Consider the following 16,889-nt stretch of genomic DNA (forward strand, 5'->3'; position numbering starts at 1 on the left):
GAGTTTCCATTCAAACATTACTAGTTCTCAGTTTCAGGACGAGGTAAATTCTTCTATATATTTATTTTTAAGTACTATGCCTGGATTTCTTTGTAAGAGTATGCTGTCTTTCTGCCTCATTAATCGTTGTATATTGTCAAGAAGAAAAATTCTGTTTAGATATCGAAGTGATCACATCCTGGGAAACGCAGCTTAACAGAAATCCTTTAGCAGGCATGCAAACCAGGGGTGTCCAACCTCGGCCCTCCCTAGGTCGGGTTATCAGGATTTCCCCAATGAATATGCACAAGATCTGTTTGCAGACAACGGAAGTAGTGCATGCAAATAGATCTCTTTCAAATTCATTGGGGAAATCCTGAAAAACCCACTGGATTGCGGCCCTCTCGAATGGAGGTTAGTTTAAACCAACATTGGCATTTATTTTAACAGCTGCAAGTGAACATTTTCCTGAGACCGGTACGGTACATCATCTCTTTCTGTTGAATAGGTATTGGGAGAGAGAAAGAGAGAGAGAGAGAGAGCTATCTCCATCTATATAGATAGATATATGCAGGTATATGGCTTTCCTTTCCTTTTTTTTTTTTCTTCTTCATTGCTGGTAGCTGCACTTGTTTCCAGGATGTTTGTTTTTGAGTATGCATTGATTTTTTTTCAGACCTTGGTTAATAAGTAACCGTGGGAAACCATTACGAATAGGCACTTTTTGTAAACTGGATAAGCTGAGCTCAGAAATCAGAACCACAAGGGGCTTTATTTTAATCAAAGCTGCCTCACAAGCGGGACAAGAACTCTTTAAATAAAAATAAGGCCCACATTATTCCATTTCTATGTGACACAATTTGGTAGAAGCCGTCTGCACCACTATTACACTATTTCTTGAATAATATCTTGTTAGCTTCAACGAAGCACAGAGAGAGAGAGAGAGAGAGAAAAGCTAAGAAAATTTACATTGTGGAACTTAAATTATGATCCATCTTGCACATACTGTCATCTGATTTTATTTTATGGTCTGGATTTTGTTAGGCAGCCATACAGATGTAGAAAGCAATTTCCTGTGAAATGAGAGACAAACTTGTCAGAGAGACTAGAGAAAAGGGGGCCCTGTTATCCTTGAAAGAGTGTCTTTTTTTTTTTTTTTTTTGCTGGATAGATATAGCACGAATTTTTAATTCGTCTTCCTTTCACAGACAACAATACTGGTTTTGAAAGCTGGACACAATTTGGGTTTTGTAAGGGGCTCTTTCTGCCCTCCCTCAGCCCAGCTGTCCATATGGAATACAACATGTAGAACATGGATCACAATGGCCCCAACTGACAGGCTGAACAAAACCCAAGGATACTTCTCCCTGACTCTGGGATGCACTGCTCCTGATAAACCAATTGAATAGTGGCAGAAAGGAGTGTGTGTGTGGTGGGTGGAGAGGGGGACCACTGTCTTTCTGTCTTCCCAGTGTCTGTGCCTCTTTCTCCTTCCCTTCTTAATATGCACGCCTCTAACATCCTCAGCTACCGGCCTCTCCCATTGTGCAGTATTGTAATGTGTACTGTATATTGTTCGAAGATAGACTACACGAATTGCCCCAGCAGCCCGTGAAATATAAGGCCAGTGGGGTAAGAGCCACACAAGACTCAACTAATTTTATTGACTTAATAGGGTTCAAATAAAAAGTGTCTCTACCTCTCCCTTTTTCATATACACTCACACACTTAGTCCAGCGAATTTCCAGGAAAATAGCTGATGAAAAACTAAGTATATAACTTACTTTTTTAAAATGTTCAATAATTTTTGCTTACTTTTTTTAAACCGAACCTTTCAAACCACCCTTGTACGTTACTCATTCCCTCCATCCGTTTGTATGCACAAGCAGACTTTTAATCCTGAACACACATACAGTTGACATAAAGGATATGCACAATTTGTGTCTGTATATACTAATCTTCTGTCCCAAAGATAGTTTGGCAGGGCTTGTTGTATTCTTTTTTTCTTTTTAAAAGTGTGTCCAGTTTCATCTATGCGAGGGAGACATATAAATCTTAAAGAAGCGAGATGTTGAGCTAACCAAGTGTAAAGTCTTTGTAGAGAGAGATATTTGAGAGGGTTCTGGGAAATACGCTTTTTGCTTTTTCTTGTTTACCATAATAGTTTCATTTAAGATTCTCGCCAATATCACACCGACTTCATTTTGTAGGGGATCTCTCAGCAAACTGACAAGTTAGATGGAATTGCTCATCCCAGGCAACCTGTGAGTTTACAGCTTCCCATAAAAAAATAACAATATGTATATATATAGATAGATAGATAGATAGATATAAATATATATCTATATATATCTATACACTATTTTGAAAGACTTTGACACCCCCAGCTAAAAGTATTTGAGCAGATAATTCATTTATATTCTACAGGAAAAATAATCTATGTCCAAGTCAGTCGAACTGGGGAATATTCATCAATAGTTGTCCTAGAGCACTTATCGAACGGCGAGTACATTTTCTTGTAAGATAATCATGTTTGCTTTTGATATTGAATTAAATCTGATAGTAGTACTTCTGATGATCAACAGTAGTCCAACTAAGAATTCAGCTGGGACTGTTCAGTTTGCTCTACGTGTCCACAGCCACTTGTGCAGTCCCAATTGCTTTGAAGGGTTATTAAATAAGTAGACACTATTACACAATCTTCACACAGTCCACACCTAATAGCGGAAGGTGTACCTAAGCTTTTGAATGCAAACTATAGTAGAAGCTATGGCCCTTCTGCAATATATTTTTTGTCTGGTGCTAAATATCCTTTATCCAATCCCCAGAACATTAATAAGTTTCAGAAAAATCAAGATCTTACATTTCCTATACTGTGAAATATTCTATATTTTCATGGACTAGTTTTAGGGACACGCTTTAACCTCTGTTAGATTATTATGGATTTATTTTAAAGTTGATTAATAAAGATACTGAGACTAAACTGTTAGATTATTTTACATTTTACGGAGACTCGCTCAAAAAATTGCAACAGATCAGCCTAGAAGAGCAGGTTAGGGAAAACAAGTTTTTCATTCGCATACAGAACAATCACTCCTCCTAAATATTCCCTAGATCTCAAATTGAGCTTTGTAGAATTATACCTTCAAACTAAATGCTCCACATAGGTAGCTCTATTTATCTGCCCTAAGTCCTAGACACTTTTAAAAGGAACGAGGGAAAGCCGTCGTACTTACACTACACGGTGTAAATCAACCCCAACAAAGTGAAAGCCATTGAGATTGTGCTCGAATCAAAGGCTTCTCGGCTGAAGGAGCACTCCTGCGTTTAAGTAAGTGGGGTTTATTTTTCATTTTCAGTCATTTTATCCGCTATGGCCCTCAAGTTAGATAAACCTAACAAAACACACCTTTTGCCGCCTCCAAAAGAAATTGAGTGAATTTTGCGAATACAGTTTTCCTAATCACATCCCACAATCTGTGTCCTATCCAATATGAACTTGGTTGAACTTTGAAATGTTCAGTATCTTTAAGTAAACAAAATGATAGAAGAACTTGACTTGGCAGAGTTTTGGGAAAGTTGGTGATCACTTAGCAGAAAACTCTCAAGCCCTGCAAGCTTCTGAAACGAGTTTGCCTTAGGACAGCCATGCAACAAAGTCAAACAAACATGTATTGAAACCCAATATCTTTTTTTTTTATTATTCAAATTCATATTAAAAAAATTGAAAATCTCCCATCGACGTACTTTATCTTGGAGTTATACACAATGATCAGCTGTATTTTGTACAGCGATAGTCCCAGCAGTTCACCTTTCCACCCTTAAATTTGGGAAATATTTGCATCCAACATAAACACCCTGAAGGTTGTTTGTTTTTTTTAAAAATGGTAACAATGACCACAAATATTTATTTAAAATAAAAAAAAAAAAATCTGAAAGTTGTCAGAATTTATACACGGCCATAAATATTTAAAGTTTCATATAAAAGGAGAAAGAAATAAAATTCTGTATATTTTAAAGTGTTTCCCACTTGCTTTATATACGACTGACAACATTTCTACAGCACACAAAACATACTTTACAAAATCACAAGCGTATAAGGTTAATTTCAATTGTAGGTAGGTAGGTCCGCTTTCAAAGAGCAAAATTTTGTAAACATGGCGCACAGAACACCAGAAAGAAGAGAGCATGGCAAAGAGTAACCGAGCCCTCCAACAGAAAGTAATAATAATAATAATAATCATAATAATAATATTTATAATAATGTTATTGTCCCCCTATTTGTTTATTTTTGGGATTATCAGTCTGTACATAAAGTTCACCAGGTCCATTGTTGGGCTTGCATCAAGTGATGCGCTGTGGGGTACGGACTGCTGGCAGAGCTGTACTGGGCGTTATATTGCATATGCTGGAGAGACTGGGCGCTATAAGCGGAAAAAGGGATGCCAGCCTGGAAAGTGGCTGCTGCCAAGTCCTGAGCTTTGAGAGCGTGGCACGGTTTGCCATCCCTGACTAAGACGGGCACTGCTACTCGTCGAGGGGAGGGGAGAGGAGTCACTTCCATCCCTTTCTCTGCCCTGGCCCTCTTCATTTTGTACCTGTGATTCTGGAACCATATCTTCACCTGAGTGGGAGTCAGACGAATCAGGCTGGCAAGATGCTCCCTCTCGGGCGCAGAAAGGTACCTCTGTTGCCTAAAACGCCTTTCCAGTTCGTAAGTCTGAGCCTTGGAAAACAGCACCCTCCTTTTCCTCTTCTTGCCGGAGTCCCCATTGCTCGAACTTTCCTTGTCGTTGTCCGGAGATTCATCGGCAGAAGGTTCGGGGGACTTGGACGAAGAGTCCTGTTGAGAGTTGCTTGATGCCAAGCCATGTACTGTGAGAAAGTCCGCAAAGGAAAACGAAAAGAAACAGTTGCTATTTTTTTTTTTACAAGTGGTGCCGTTGTTGTGTTTTTATTTTTTGTTTGATTACAAGAAACCTACTGTACTTCTTTAAATACTAAACTGGTTTGGAGGTAGGATGCTTTTCCTTAGTTTTTCTGCCCCATTTTCTCTATTAAGAAATATAACTTGTGGGGGGGAAAAAAAAGATAAAATCATGTCAATAAATCTTAATTATTATTTATCAGACTATATGTTTGTTCAAACCATAGTTATCTAATGGCTAAATTTTATATATTTTATGAACAATTTGAATTTGGACAGCCTAGAGCGATTTTATTTTGTAAGATACGTGAACTGTTTTTTAAAGAATAATCAACAATTCATTCATTGATTGCCACAGCCGTCGCACCATTTAGACACTTTAACTGCTTAAAGGACTGGTAGCAAATTCCCCTACAAAGATCTCTCTGTTTCAACAATTTAGCTGTGCTTTTTTTTAAGGACACAAAGTTGGCGTTTATTTTCTACTGAATTTTTTTTTTTCTTCTTCGTCTGCAAATCTCGAAGATTAAAGCAATTGTTTCCATTAAACACACACACAAGAAAGCAAAATAAAATCTTATAGGGTATTTTACTCAAATAATCTCTTTGATTCTTGAAAACAATGAGATGCATCAAGTCAAAAGCTGCTTGTGCCTAGAAATAGCCTACCCCCAAGAAACAAGGAAATAAAATAAACGGTGAAGAGGTTTAACACTTTCAAGGCTGGAAATGGGTGGTGAAGTCGGCTGCATTGAAAACGGTAGATTTCATTCAAAGACAACAAACGGATATCAATAGAAATACACGTACAGTACTTACGCGAATACTGGATACTCTCTGTGCTGGCAAGCCACCGCGTGTAAGGGTTATCGCTACTATCGTAAAAAGGATTCTTCAAAGGCAGGTTTTGCACAGTTTCTAATGAACTTTGCCCCAAAACTCCAGATTTTTTAGGGCTCTCAGACCCCTCCGTCTCTTCATCCGCCCCTTCGGCAACGGATCCTTCCTCTTCATTGGTGTCAGGGAGATCTAAGATGTCCTTTACAGAAAACCCGGTCTTTGTGTTGGTCAGCGACATATTCTAGCCAAAATGTGTGCAGAAAAAAGTTGAAGCACCAGTGTGTCAATCCGTTGGGTAAAAAAAACAAACAAACCAAACAACAACACCCCACAGCCACACAAACCAGATAAAAAGGGGAGGGAAAGTAACTGGGGAGGGGGGGTGAAAGAAAATACAGGATCGTTGCAATCGTACGGAATTCAGCCGCAGCCGAAGAAAACCATGGAGTACAAGCCCTGTGAGTGGCTTCAGAAATAGTTTGTAACTCCAGGAAGAATGCCAAAGTGCGTTTACTTCAGAATCTGGCTTAAGCACACTGCTCCGTTAGCTGGCTGCTTCAATAAAATAAGCCATTGCTGGGGTGAACAGTCCATATAAGGTTGGTCTCCACACATGAACCTGCAGAGAGCAGAAAAAAAAAAAAATACATTAAAAACGCAAAAGGTTGGCCACGTGTGGGCGGGTCTTAGGAGTCAAGTGGATGAAGACAGTGTTTGCAGATGTGAAATTGTGGGTTTTGGGGAGATCCGAGTCTCCACCATTGGTGCTCCAGCACATGATGAGTGGTATAACGTGTCAATTAATTACAAAGATGGGGAGGGCCTTTTCACACAGTATTTACATACAAAGAACCTCCAAGTAGCCTAATATTGCATACACTTGAAAGTACGTTTTAACAAATTGTCTCTAAAAATCAGTTGCATTCATTCACACTTCTTCCTGGCATAAAACGTTCTGAAGCAAGCTGGAAAATTGACTTATTTACACCAAGAGCTAAACTAGGTGCTTAAGGAAATCTATTCAGATTATGAGATGTTACCTAAACAAGATGCTGTTCAGATGGCAACAGACCAACTTATGTAAACCTCCTAGGTCAATATTTTGGTTGAGGCTTAAGGCTGAGCAGTGCAAATTAAACATCAAGTAATTGATTCTACTTTGCTCCAAAATAAACTAGAATGGCAATAAATGTAATCGTTTACAATCCGATCCCGGCCTACCGCGGAAGGTCTTGCATTTGTTTTAAAATACGTATTCGGTTCTCTTTATCCCCACTGCAGTCGCTCTGTAGGTGTGAAAACATCTCATCTGACGTGGAAAAAAAATGGAGGCAACTGAAATTAATTTAGATGCTCTGTATAGAAAATTAAACCATACTGTAAACATTTTCTCCTGAATCTTTAGTCATTCAAAAGGAATAATTTGAATATGTGTGCACATATGTATGTGTTCATTCAGCATTTAATTTAAATGGATTCTGTTGGCTTTTCAACCACATTCACTGAAATGAGTTTGAATTTAAGGTGGAAGTAATTTCTCAAGTGCAAATGCAATAAATATTACATTAAAATTCTAGGTGGTTTTGAATGGGTATATATAAAGAATTTTTTTTTTACATTAAGAGAGTATGAAAAACAAATATTTGTTTACAAGTAAGGCTAATCAAGAGAAGTTTCCTTAAACAGATTTTGACAAAATGTGGGTGAATCTTTACATATTTTCACTAGCCATAAAATGACTTGTTTGGTATCATTTTATTTTGTCTTAAGGGAAGAGTTTAGTTCTGGAAGGGTTAATGTCTTGCGGCCTTTATGGGGAATTGGGCTAAATCTATTTTCTTTTTGTGACCTGCTTTAAAAAATAAAAAATCCCAAAACAAAAAAAAACTTTCTTCTCTAAAGAGCTGTATCACCTTATTGATAACCTGCCTCTATCCAAAGATGCAATTTAACCGTATAACGGAAGTTCTGTTTGAAGACGTTCCTAGTTGTATGGTGGTAGTTACAGATGGGAGTTAAATGTGACATAGAGCTCCTTTTACAAAGCCGAGTTAGCGGTTTAATGCGCGTAATAGCGCACGCTAATTTGCCAGCTGCGCTAGCCGCTACGCCTTCTCTTGAGCAGGCGGTAGTTTTTGGCTAGCGCGGGGGGTTTGCACGCGCTAAAAATGTGCATGCGATAAAGCCACTAACGCGGCTTCGTAAAAGGAGACCATAGTCTCTCTTCTTTTCTTGGGCCGAGAAGAGACTGCCGAAGTTGCCTGACTTTTCTCCCAGAACCGGGCTGCTCAAAAAGCTCGAGTGAGGCAGCAAAGCAACGTATTATTGTTGTCGATCAGTTTATTTCTCCATCCCTCTCTGTCTCCCATCTAGTATGTGATGCGTGTGACAATGCTCCGGGTTTTAGTAAGCCCTGGGCGCATGCTGGGTGGTCGGACCCGGGCAAACACAAATACTAACCGATTGCTAAGCTGCGGACAATGGGCGAAATGTAGACAAATGTCCGGCTCCTGCTGGAAGCCTTTGTCCTGGCGCAGTTTTTGCATTTATTTCAGTGGCGAAATAATACATGATTGACGCCCTCTTACAATGTGTTCTAACTGTTTGGAATAAATCTGAGCTTGTTCCTAGTTGTCATGGCATTCAACTGCTTTCAATGGACTATCTCTTCATTCATTTCTGAACCCTTTACACAATATTAAGGAAACTCCTTCGTGTCGATGTTCCCTGGCTCCTTTGCTCTTTCTCTCTTCACATTCTGAAAATTTGATTAAATTATGTTCAAGTCTATCACTTTATGTCATTTTTTTCTTCCATGTAGGGATTTTTTTCTTCTTCTTTTTGGTGATTAAATGATCTCAATAGATGCATAATCTTGAACAATGAAATACAGTGGAAGAATTCTATAGTAAAATAGTGAATTTGTAAATATATGTTCAAAAGACGGACTGGGTAAAATTGTATGTGTGTGGCGGGGGGCGTTGAGGGAATGGGTATTTAGCATTAATGCATCTGCATGACTTTGCTTAAGAACCAGCTCAAGCATACCCTAGTTTATTTGGACCAATTTCTTCAGCGTTTCATTTTGGGAACTTTAGAGGTTGACTATGTAAGTGGTAAAATACTCCACACTGGCAAAGTCATTTTCTTTGCAGACAATTTACTTTGATTCTCCGGAATGTGTAAAACCAGAAAGAGGATTCATGGTCATTTTAAAACCTATCGAGAGCAAAAACTCGACTCTGTGATATATTAGTTGTAGCCTAAGTTTAAGAAACCATCTATTTTAAACGAACAGACCATACTAATTAATACTGTTCCAAAAGCTACAGGGTTTCTTTTTGCTGTTGTTTTGTAACCATTGAGGATATTCAATTAATTGTGGAAAAAGCTCGAAACTAATTTTCTTTTCTCTCCTTTCTCTGAAGAAGCTGCTGGCCTTACTTGCTTAGACCACCTGATAGGTAAATATTTTCCTAAGGGAAAGCGAGGACTCTTGAAGAATTAATGACACTGCATTTTGAGATGAATGACAATGGTCCATTGAGAACCACACACCAACTGAACACTGTTGGACGGTGACCAGCTATTCTCCTTCATAGACAAAGAGGCAACACGCAATAATTTTACTTTTCTTCCCAGATGGTGGTTCAGATCGACAAATATAGCATTCACATTTGCAAAGTTATATAACGATGGGTCCCACGCCTTACCCCCCCAACCCAAACAATTTTCATTCAGCTTTTAAAAACGACTTTATCTGAATTGCATTCGGTGCCTATGGTAGTGCGAGTGGATTAGTTTTAACCCTTCTCTTTCTATCTCCAGCAGCTATAGACCATTTCAAAGAGCTGGCCTTGTCTTTTTCTGAACCTTAGGTTGCTTCTAGGTTTTCTTTAGAGAGGGAACCGCTCTTAACTCCTTTTTAATCTTCAGACCTTTGAGTCAATTCTACATGGAGAAGAAAGAAGGGGGATTTCTACAGCTTGACTGGTTTGGTGTAACTAGAGTTAAACTCTAGATCCTCTCATAACGTGACAGTCATAGTTCAGGAAATGATACATAGCCACGGTTCTTCTACCGCAGAAGTGGCGTAACTCTTGACTGCAGCTGGAGGCAGGGACTCTCATTTTATGCGGCTATTTACGCGTATATTGGTAGATGAAATAGCCCAGATTGTGTTTATTTACTATTTCAGGGTGTAGATTATGGCTGCTCCGATATCTGACGGAAATTTCTAAGGAATGAAAGATGTGTTTCCAACGTTCTCATAGATAATTTTCTGATTGTCTCTCTGCCATCACTTCTTGTGTATTTACTTGTCTTGCTAAGTAACACATTTATATTGTTTTATTTCCCTTTGTTCTTTTCCTCCCTTTATGCTGTCTTATTTTTCTTCTCTGTATTGAATTTGAGCCTGGTGCCTATTCAGTATGTCCCACTGTTGGCCAAGGAAAGTTTTTGCTTGCAAAAAGAAAAAAAAAATGTATTACCTATGCTTTGTTGTACCTTTACAAATTAGGGCACCAAATTGCACATAGAAAAGCAGCACATTACAATGTCGTAGATTTAGTGCAGTTTGCTATGATGGAAGTTTCAAGGTCAAATGGTACCGTTTCTCAATCTGTTCCGAAGCCACAATCGAAGAGCCCTGCATACTATGCATCCTTTTGCCAAATCTTCTGTCCATAAAGACAGAATGGGAAACAACCTTTTGGTGAACACGTGGATCTTCCCAGAGACGCTGCCAAAGGGTTTCTTCCATTAATGTCTATGGAAAATATCATAGGGAACAAAAAAAAAAAACAGGGGCAGAAGAGGAAATCCAAAGTCAGATCTTCTCTAGCAATGGCCCAGAAATGAGAGCTATTTACATATATTTAAGTCTGAGTCATCTAAAAAAAAAGGGGATTATTTGAACAACCGAACAACAGGCTGAAAAGGAGAGTTAAATGTGCACAAGATGAGTGGTTGTATTTCACTTCAAGTGCCCTTTAGAAATGTTTACCTGTTTACTTTTACAGGTAGCTCAAACACAAGGCGTTTGTCTTTTAACTATCTGAAATTTCTTCCTAGACGGGTATTTTGGCACTAACTGTATACCAAATGCTTAGTGTAGACAAAGACATAAATGAAATGAGACCTTCCGATTGGCTTGACGAATAAGGCCCTACACACACACACACACACATATAAACATATTTACAAATACTTTCAGGAAGAACAGTGTATTGTATGAAGAACTACCCCTCCCCATTCAAGCTGTTCTTTTTTTATTTATTTTTAGCAAAATGTCCATTTAATAGAAATACTCCGTTAAATTAAACTTTCACTTTTATTCTGGGCACTCTCCGCATATGTAAATACATTGACTATACTTGAACATTCATAAGTTTATCACACAAAGCAAGATATGAATTCTTCTGATTACCTTTCTATGCTTTTTGCCAAAAATAAAATTAACTTCGTTTAGGGTGTTACTGTGTGTGTACTTTTATTTGCATAGATGTATGCTATCCTATGTCTAAAGTCATACATTTTAGCATAATCCAGCTAAATATTAAAGCAATCATGGTTAAAAAAAAAAAAACCCCAACACAAAACATCGTAAAACACACTTGGATTCATAATTTGGCAAGGAGAAAGAACATTAGCTTTTGGGTGTTACTATTATTATTTTGTTTAGCTCCTTTGGTTTAAAATGAAAATAAAACAATAAATAGAATGAAAGGAGAGAAATTAGTCCCTCTCTCTTCTGTAAATGAATTTATTTTGAAAAGCTGTGCCATAAATTTAGCAATGGACGATTAGATGGTACCATTCTTTTCCAAATAATATTCAGCCTTGATGTGAGCTTGCCCAAAAGAGAATTTAATGGATTAAAGATCTATTCCTAATCTTTAAGAATGTGCAAGGTCTTTTTTTTTTTTATTTCTGAATCTGCAACACTAATTTGCTGAATTTTATTCTTTCTGGAACAGGTGTAGAACAGGAGGAATTTTTTTTTTTTTTTTTTCAGAATATGCAGGGCTGACCTCTAACCCAACACACAACACTTCTCGGATAACAACCTTCAAGTGGGCCAGTTTATTGTTTGAATGGTGCCAAGGTGCACGTAATTGTTTTCATTCGCTCCAGAAAAACAAAAACATGCCGCTCCTTCATGCTAATCTGAAGGTTAGTCAAGATGACATAAAGCCTTTTGCTGGGGCAAGGTTTATTTTATCTGCCTGATTTGATACTCTGAAGATGGTTACACTCGAAATCAACGGGAATGAAAAAGATAGCCTAGTGTGGCTTTGATAATTATGATGACGGGATTCATCTAGCAAGCAAAACAAATATTTTAATTATCTTTAGGGATATAGTGGAAGGGAGAATAGAGCTCCGGTAATGAGATGTTAGTCTTTGTGCTCATAGGTAACCAAAAAGCTAACTTCTAAGCAGACTGTAGAAAAGGCCTGGTGTAAAGAAAAATTGAAATATTGTCCAGATTAGCAGGCCTATTCGTCTCAGAAACAATGCATTGCCTCTCCTGACACCAATATTCTATTAAAATATAGAGACTTTTGCAAGAACTATTTTCCGATAGGCACAGAATGAGAAAATAGGATGAGGTGGGCAAAGAAAGGAACTTACTAATGTTAGAAATGATGCCTAGTTTTAGCTCGAGTTGCTCCTTAAACATCCCCCCCCCCCAAAAAAAAAAAAAAAAAACAGGTGAAGAACCGTGAAAAATAATTACATCTGTCAATTGTTAAGAGCAGGAGCTAAGACTTGTTATCTAGGAAATAAAGGCTTTTATTAGGATTGCCTGACAGCTCTGCCTATGGACACTTGGAGGAGACACATTTCTTTCCCATTGTAATATTTGTGTAAATAAGAAGACATAACAGAAATAAAGACATTGATATTGTTTTAAATATCAAAAATACACCCTTTCCCCAAATCATATTCTTCGATGAAGCCTCCAGGCAAAGTCAGTGCTAAAGAGACACAAGCGAATCAGGCAAAGAAAGGCATTAACACATTACAAATCCAGCCTCATGTATACTTCACAGATGAGCGATACATACATTGTAAGAATAAAGAATTTGAAATGGTTTTCGAGCCTGAATGCGATAACAACATTAGAATGTCTACAGATCATCCCCAAATGAGTTTTTCCTTGGGCAAGAATCAGTAACATTTAATAATCTGTAAGACTTGGGGCATCTATTAGTCCAATTGTTAAAAAACAGGGCACTCTCACGCACACCACCCAGTTTTATAATTTCTGGAAAGATCTAAGTATAGCCCAGGGGTACCTTTCAGTTCCAGTCTATTATAATTGTTTAATTCGAGAAATCAAAAGCGTTCCTTCCCTAAGGCAATCCCGTTAGCTTTATTCGTTCACATTTCTCTAATCACTAATATGTTGCAGTGAGATTAAGCATTGTCAGCCCGCTTTCGGAAATGTTTTTCCCCCGACAAAACGAACTCCTTAATGATAAGGGTAATTTGAACGACAGAGATTTGTTTTTCTGTAAGCGTTTCTTTATCTAAGTTCACTAAAAAAAAAAAAAAAAAGCCAAACCCACCCTACTAACAGCCCTTTTTTTTGCCTAGAGATGGGAAATAAATGTGAAGAGAGGTAACTGGGGAGTTAATCTAAATTTGATTTTTACGGCCTGTAACTGAGTTGAACGGTTATCAGAACTGACAAAATATCACTTCATTAAGAAAGGCTTTAACCCTTCTTCCCTTCCCCCGAAATAGAAAACTACCCCTCCCCCCAACTTCTAATATATATAACATACAATTTCAGTGACAAATATATATGCACTCAAGATTAAGTGACTAGCTCAATGACTGAGGTAAGATACAAAAAATTAAAAAAGTGCCATAATATATACGAAGGGCCGCAGAAAAGTTCTCGGCTCAACCAAGAAGAGAATGATGTGGAGTTATGACATTTACAAGTTATTCCACGCTTTTCTTGGCACTTTTCGTTTCAATGATATGAAATGAAACGAAAAGTGAAAAAAAAAAAGTGTGGAATAACTTGCAAGTTTCATGGCTCCACATCATTCTCTTCTTGGCTGGGCTGAGAACGTTTCTGCGGCCCCTTAGATGTTGCGGCTATAAACGTCTCTGAAGCATTCCTGGTCCTCTAGCGAACTCTGCTGACTCAAACGAGAACTGCCGACAATCTTGGCCATCAACTCCATACTGCAGGGCTTGGAGTAACAAGGAAAACAGCTTCCCCCCACCACCCTCGAAACTCAGAAAACCACCATGTGCTTCCTCAGGCAGGACATCTGTCTGTCCACGCAGCCATTGCCTGACTGAATTCCTCCATAGGTGAGGTTAGAAGCAGGCTTAAATGGAGAAAGGGTGGAGGACTCGAAGGAAACAACCACCAGGAGCTATATTTGTGGGGGTGGGGAGATGTGTGTGGAATTGCAAATGATGATCATTCATCTAAAATCCGATAGCTACTCATTGAACAGATGCACGGCCACTTGGAAGTTTTCTGGGTGGGGGAGTGGGGTCTGTTGCAAGGCGTCTTTCATGCAGTTGTCGATCTCCTTAACCGGGCTCCAAAACCGTCTCTGGAGGACTTCCTTAGCAGAGCTTCCTGCCGGCTCGTTTTGACCACTGACTGTCCCGCGTGTACAGATGTGACTCTCCCTAGGTGGTGGCCAGTCCCAGGCGACGACTGTCCCTAGCAAGCAAGCACAGGAGAAAGATCACTTCAGCCGCTCACCTCTTCTTTACCTGCCCAACCTCACTCTTGATCTAGTTTCAAGTTTATTAAAATATTTTTTAGACCGCTTATTCTGGTTTCTAAGCGGTTAACAATATAAAATTACATAAAAACAAATAATAAATTACATAGAAACTTATAAAAAGGGGATAATGGATAAAAGTCAGAGACATACAGACTACACAACAATGGGGTAGTAGGGATGAGCTACAATTAATATAGAAAAGGCGAGACATAAAAGGATAAAACAATCGGTTGGGTAAAAAGTAGCAGAAATTTAAATTTAAATTTAGCAGAATAACAGAGCTAAACAACAACAATCCACCGGCCTGTTCTTTCATTCACTTGCCATTCACCTGCCAGGCTACCTCATTCTTCATTTTCCTCCCCCTTCGGAGGATATGAGAAAAGATCTGTCCAGAGCAGGAGCAACCACCCTCTTTAACACGAAGAAAGGAGAAAAGCCAGACCAAAGACCAGCGTCCAGCAAACTTGTCCAAACCAGGTGCGTTTTTAATCTCCTGGCTTTACTCACCTAAGATGACTTCCGGTGTCTGCATCTCTCCATTTCTTTCTCCCCCCACCCCCCCCCCCTGCCAATAGTTCAGTGGCCCACAGTGGCCCAGCCCCTTTACCCGGGGGAGAGAATTCTGAGCCTTCGAACCTTTATTTTAGGGGTCGCCCCGCGAACGCATCGGAAAGCAGCGGCTCGGCTCACCTGTTGGGCGCCGAAGGCACGGAAGCAGCCCAGCTCCACGTGGAAGGGAGAGGAATGTGCGCCGAGATAAGGCCGACGCGCTTTATATAGGCCCAGAGAAAGCTCGGCTTCGGGCTCCTCACTGTGCAAGGGCGTTTGCATAGCCGGCCAAGCGGCCCTGTTCTCCCCCCCCCCTCCCCTCTCCCCTTCTGACACTGCACGATCTATTTGTTTTCCTTTCTTCTGTGACGCCAGGCAAAATATTGGCCATATGTTCATCGGTAATAAATTGGTTATAAGCACATACACGCTTCTCCCTCCCCCCCCCCCCCCAGCTGCTATGGGCTCGCTTGTTCGTATGAAGGAAGGCTTTTCTGTTCTCCATCTCGAAGCTTTGAAGGTATACTTGTCTTATTTAGGCTACTTTTTCAAATCAATAAGTTTTACCCTTAGACTTTTTTTTTTTTTTTTAAATTTCAACTTTCCTTACATTGCCACGAACATTTTATTTAGCTCAGAGCAATGCTGCTTGTTCCCAATAAATTGCTTGGTAGCCAAGACGCAATAAAGCTAGGTAGCCAGATGTGACAAGTTATTTATGTGTGAAGCCTGGTGTACATAAGATTGGCTGATACCAACTTGATAACACAAGCTTCAGAAGATTACAGACTCCCCCCCCCCCCAAGTTTCCACATAACATCTCAGGCTTTCATCCTGGTTTGGGGGAGGGAGGAGGGGGAGTCAGTTCCAGGAATGAAAGACCATACCTGCCTGCAACAGAGTTATTTTGACCGTATAATCCAAACCACCACAGCAGCTTTCTCCTGCAATATATGAGTTCATGTCTGTTTCAGAGGTATGCTCATTTCATTTGCCAACCTACAGCAAATGGATCAAGGGTGAAGGCAGAGGTGTAGATGCCGCATATGAGAGACGATGGGCTGGGGAGGGCTTCAATGGCTGGGCGGGTGTAGATGAGCTAGAGTCGGTTTTGATGGAGATTTCGGCAGTTGGAACCCAAGCTCAGTACCGGGTAGAGCTTTGGATTCTTGCCCAGAAATAGCTAAGAAGGAAAAATTAAAAAAATTTAAATTGAATCCAGTTGGGCAGACTGGATGGACCATTTGGGTCTTTATCTGCCGTCATCTACTATGTTACTATGTCTCTTTTGTGTTTTCCAATTATACTTGCAGTTGGGTTTTTTTTTACAGATCCTACTTTTTGCCTTTGGGATACCTACTGTCTCTGGCAAATATGCCTGCATTCTCTTCAGGGCGCTGTAGTCTTTAATCTACGCTGTAGTTTTAATCTACGCTGAATGTGTGGTTCGTTCTACTTCGAAAATGAAAGCAATCATTCTCTTGTCCATTCATTCATTCAATTTTCTATACTGTTCTCCCCGGCCATTCTAGCGCTTTGCCCCTCCCAGTTTAAGTACCGGCAAAGTTTTCTGTACCTTCCTTCCCCAAATGTTTGTATTCATTGGGGCAATGGAAAACGGATTGTTTAGTGAAATGAGTCCATGTGGGAAGAGGTTACAGCAAACAAACTAACAGGTGCAGAGAAGGTCAGCACCCTTTAGAGTGCAAAAGGGCCCTTGCTATGTAGGTCCAGGCTGATTTCTTAATCACTTTTAATTGCTATTGTAAAATCTCCCATAACAGAAGAAATCCCTTTCGCCCTGGCTGTTGATCTTT

The 16,889-nt window shown here is 39.5% G+C and overlaps 1 protein-coding gene across 8 annotated transcripts; it reads right to left on the bottom strand.

Moving 5' to 3' along the window:
- Nucleotides 1-3,653: 3,653 nt before the first annotated feature.
- Nucleotides 3,654-15,301, bottom strand: NKX2-2 (NK2 homeobox 2). 8 transcript variants are annotated; one of them, XM_033938578.1, is made up of 4 exons: nucleotides 15,214-15,301; nucleotides 14,228-14,453; nucleotides 5,717-6,365; nucleotides 3,654-4,854 (listed from the first exon to the last, which is right to left on the bottom strand). In XM_033938578.1, exons 3-4 carry the CDS (start codon nucleotides 5,982-5,984, stop codon nucleotides 4,298-4,300), a joined length of 825 nt encoding a protein of 274 aa, XP_033794469.1. In that variant the 5' UTR covers nucleotides 5,985-6,365; nucleotides 14,228-14,453; nucleotides 15,214-15,301; the 3' UTR covers nucleotides 3,654-4,297. The 8 variants fall into 8 exon arrangements, with proteins under 8 accessions (XP_033794469.1, XP_033794468.1, XP_033794475.1 ...); XM_033938577.1 differs by lacking the exon at nucleotides 15,214-15,301 and adding an exon at nucleotides 14,864-15,014; XM_033938584.1 differs by lacking the exon at nucleotides 15,214-15,301 and adding an exon at nucleotides 14,852-15,014 and having other exon boundaries at nucleotides 5,726-6,365.
- Nucleotides 15,302-16,889: the final 1,588 nt, after the last annotated feature.

The sequence above is a fragment of the Geotrypetes seraphini genome, chromosome 3, assembly GCF_902459505.1.
Source record: "Geotrypetes seraphini chromosome 3, aGeoSer1.1, whole genome shotgun sequence".
Taxonomy (NCBI): Eukaryota; Metazoa; Chordata; class Amphibia; order Gymnophiona; family Dermophiidae; genus Geotrypetes; species Geotrypetes seraphini.

Excerpts from the sequence above, each read along its gene's own strand:
- NKX2-2 (XM_033938578.1), bottom strand. The coding sequence starts at position 5,984 with ATGTCGCTGACCAACACAAAGACCGGGTTTTCTGTAAAGGACATCTTA. Across the intron at positions 4,855-5,716 it reads CCAGTATTCGCGTAAGTACT|TACATGGCTTGGCATCAAGC; the intron begins GTACGTGTATTT and ends ACTTTCTCACAG.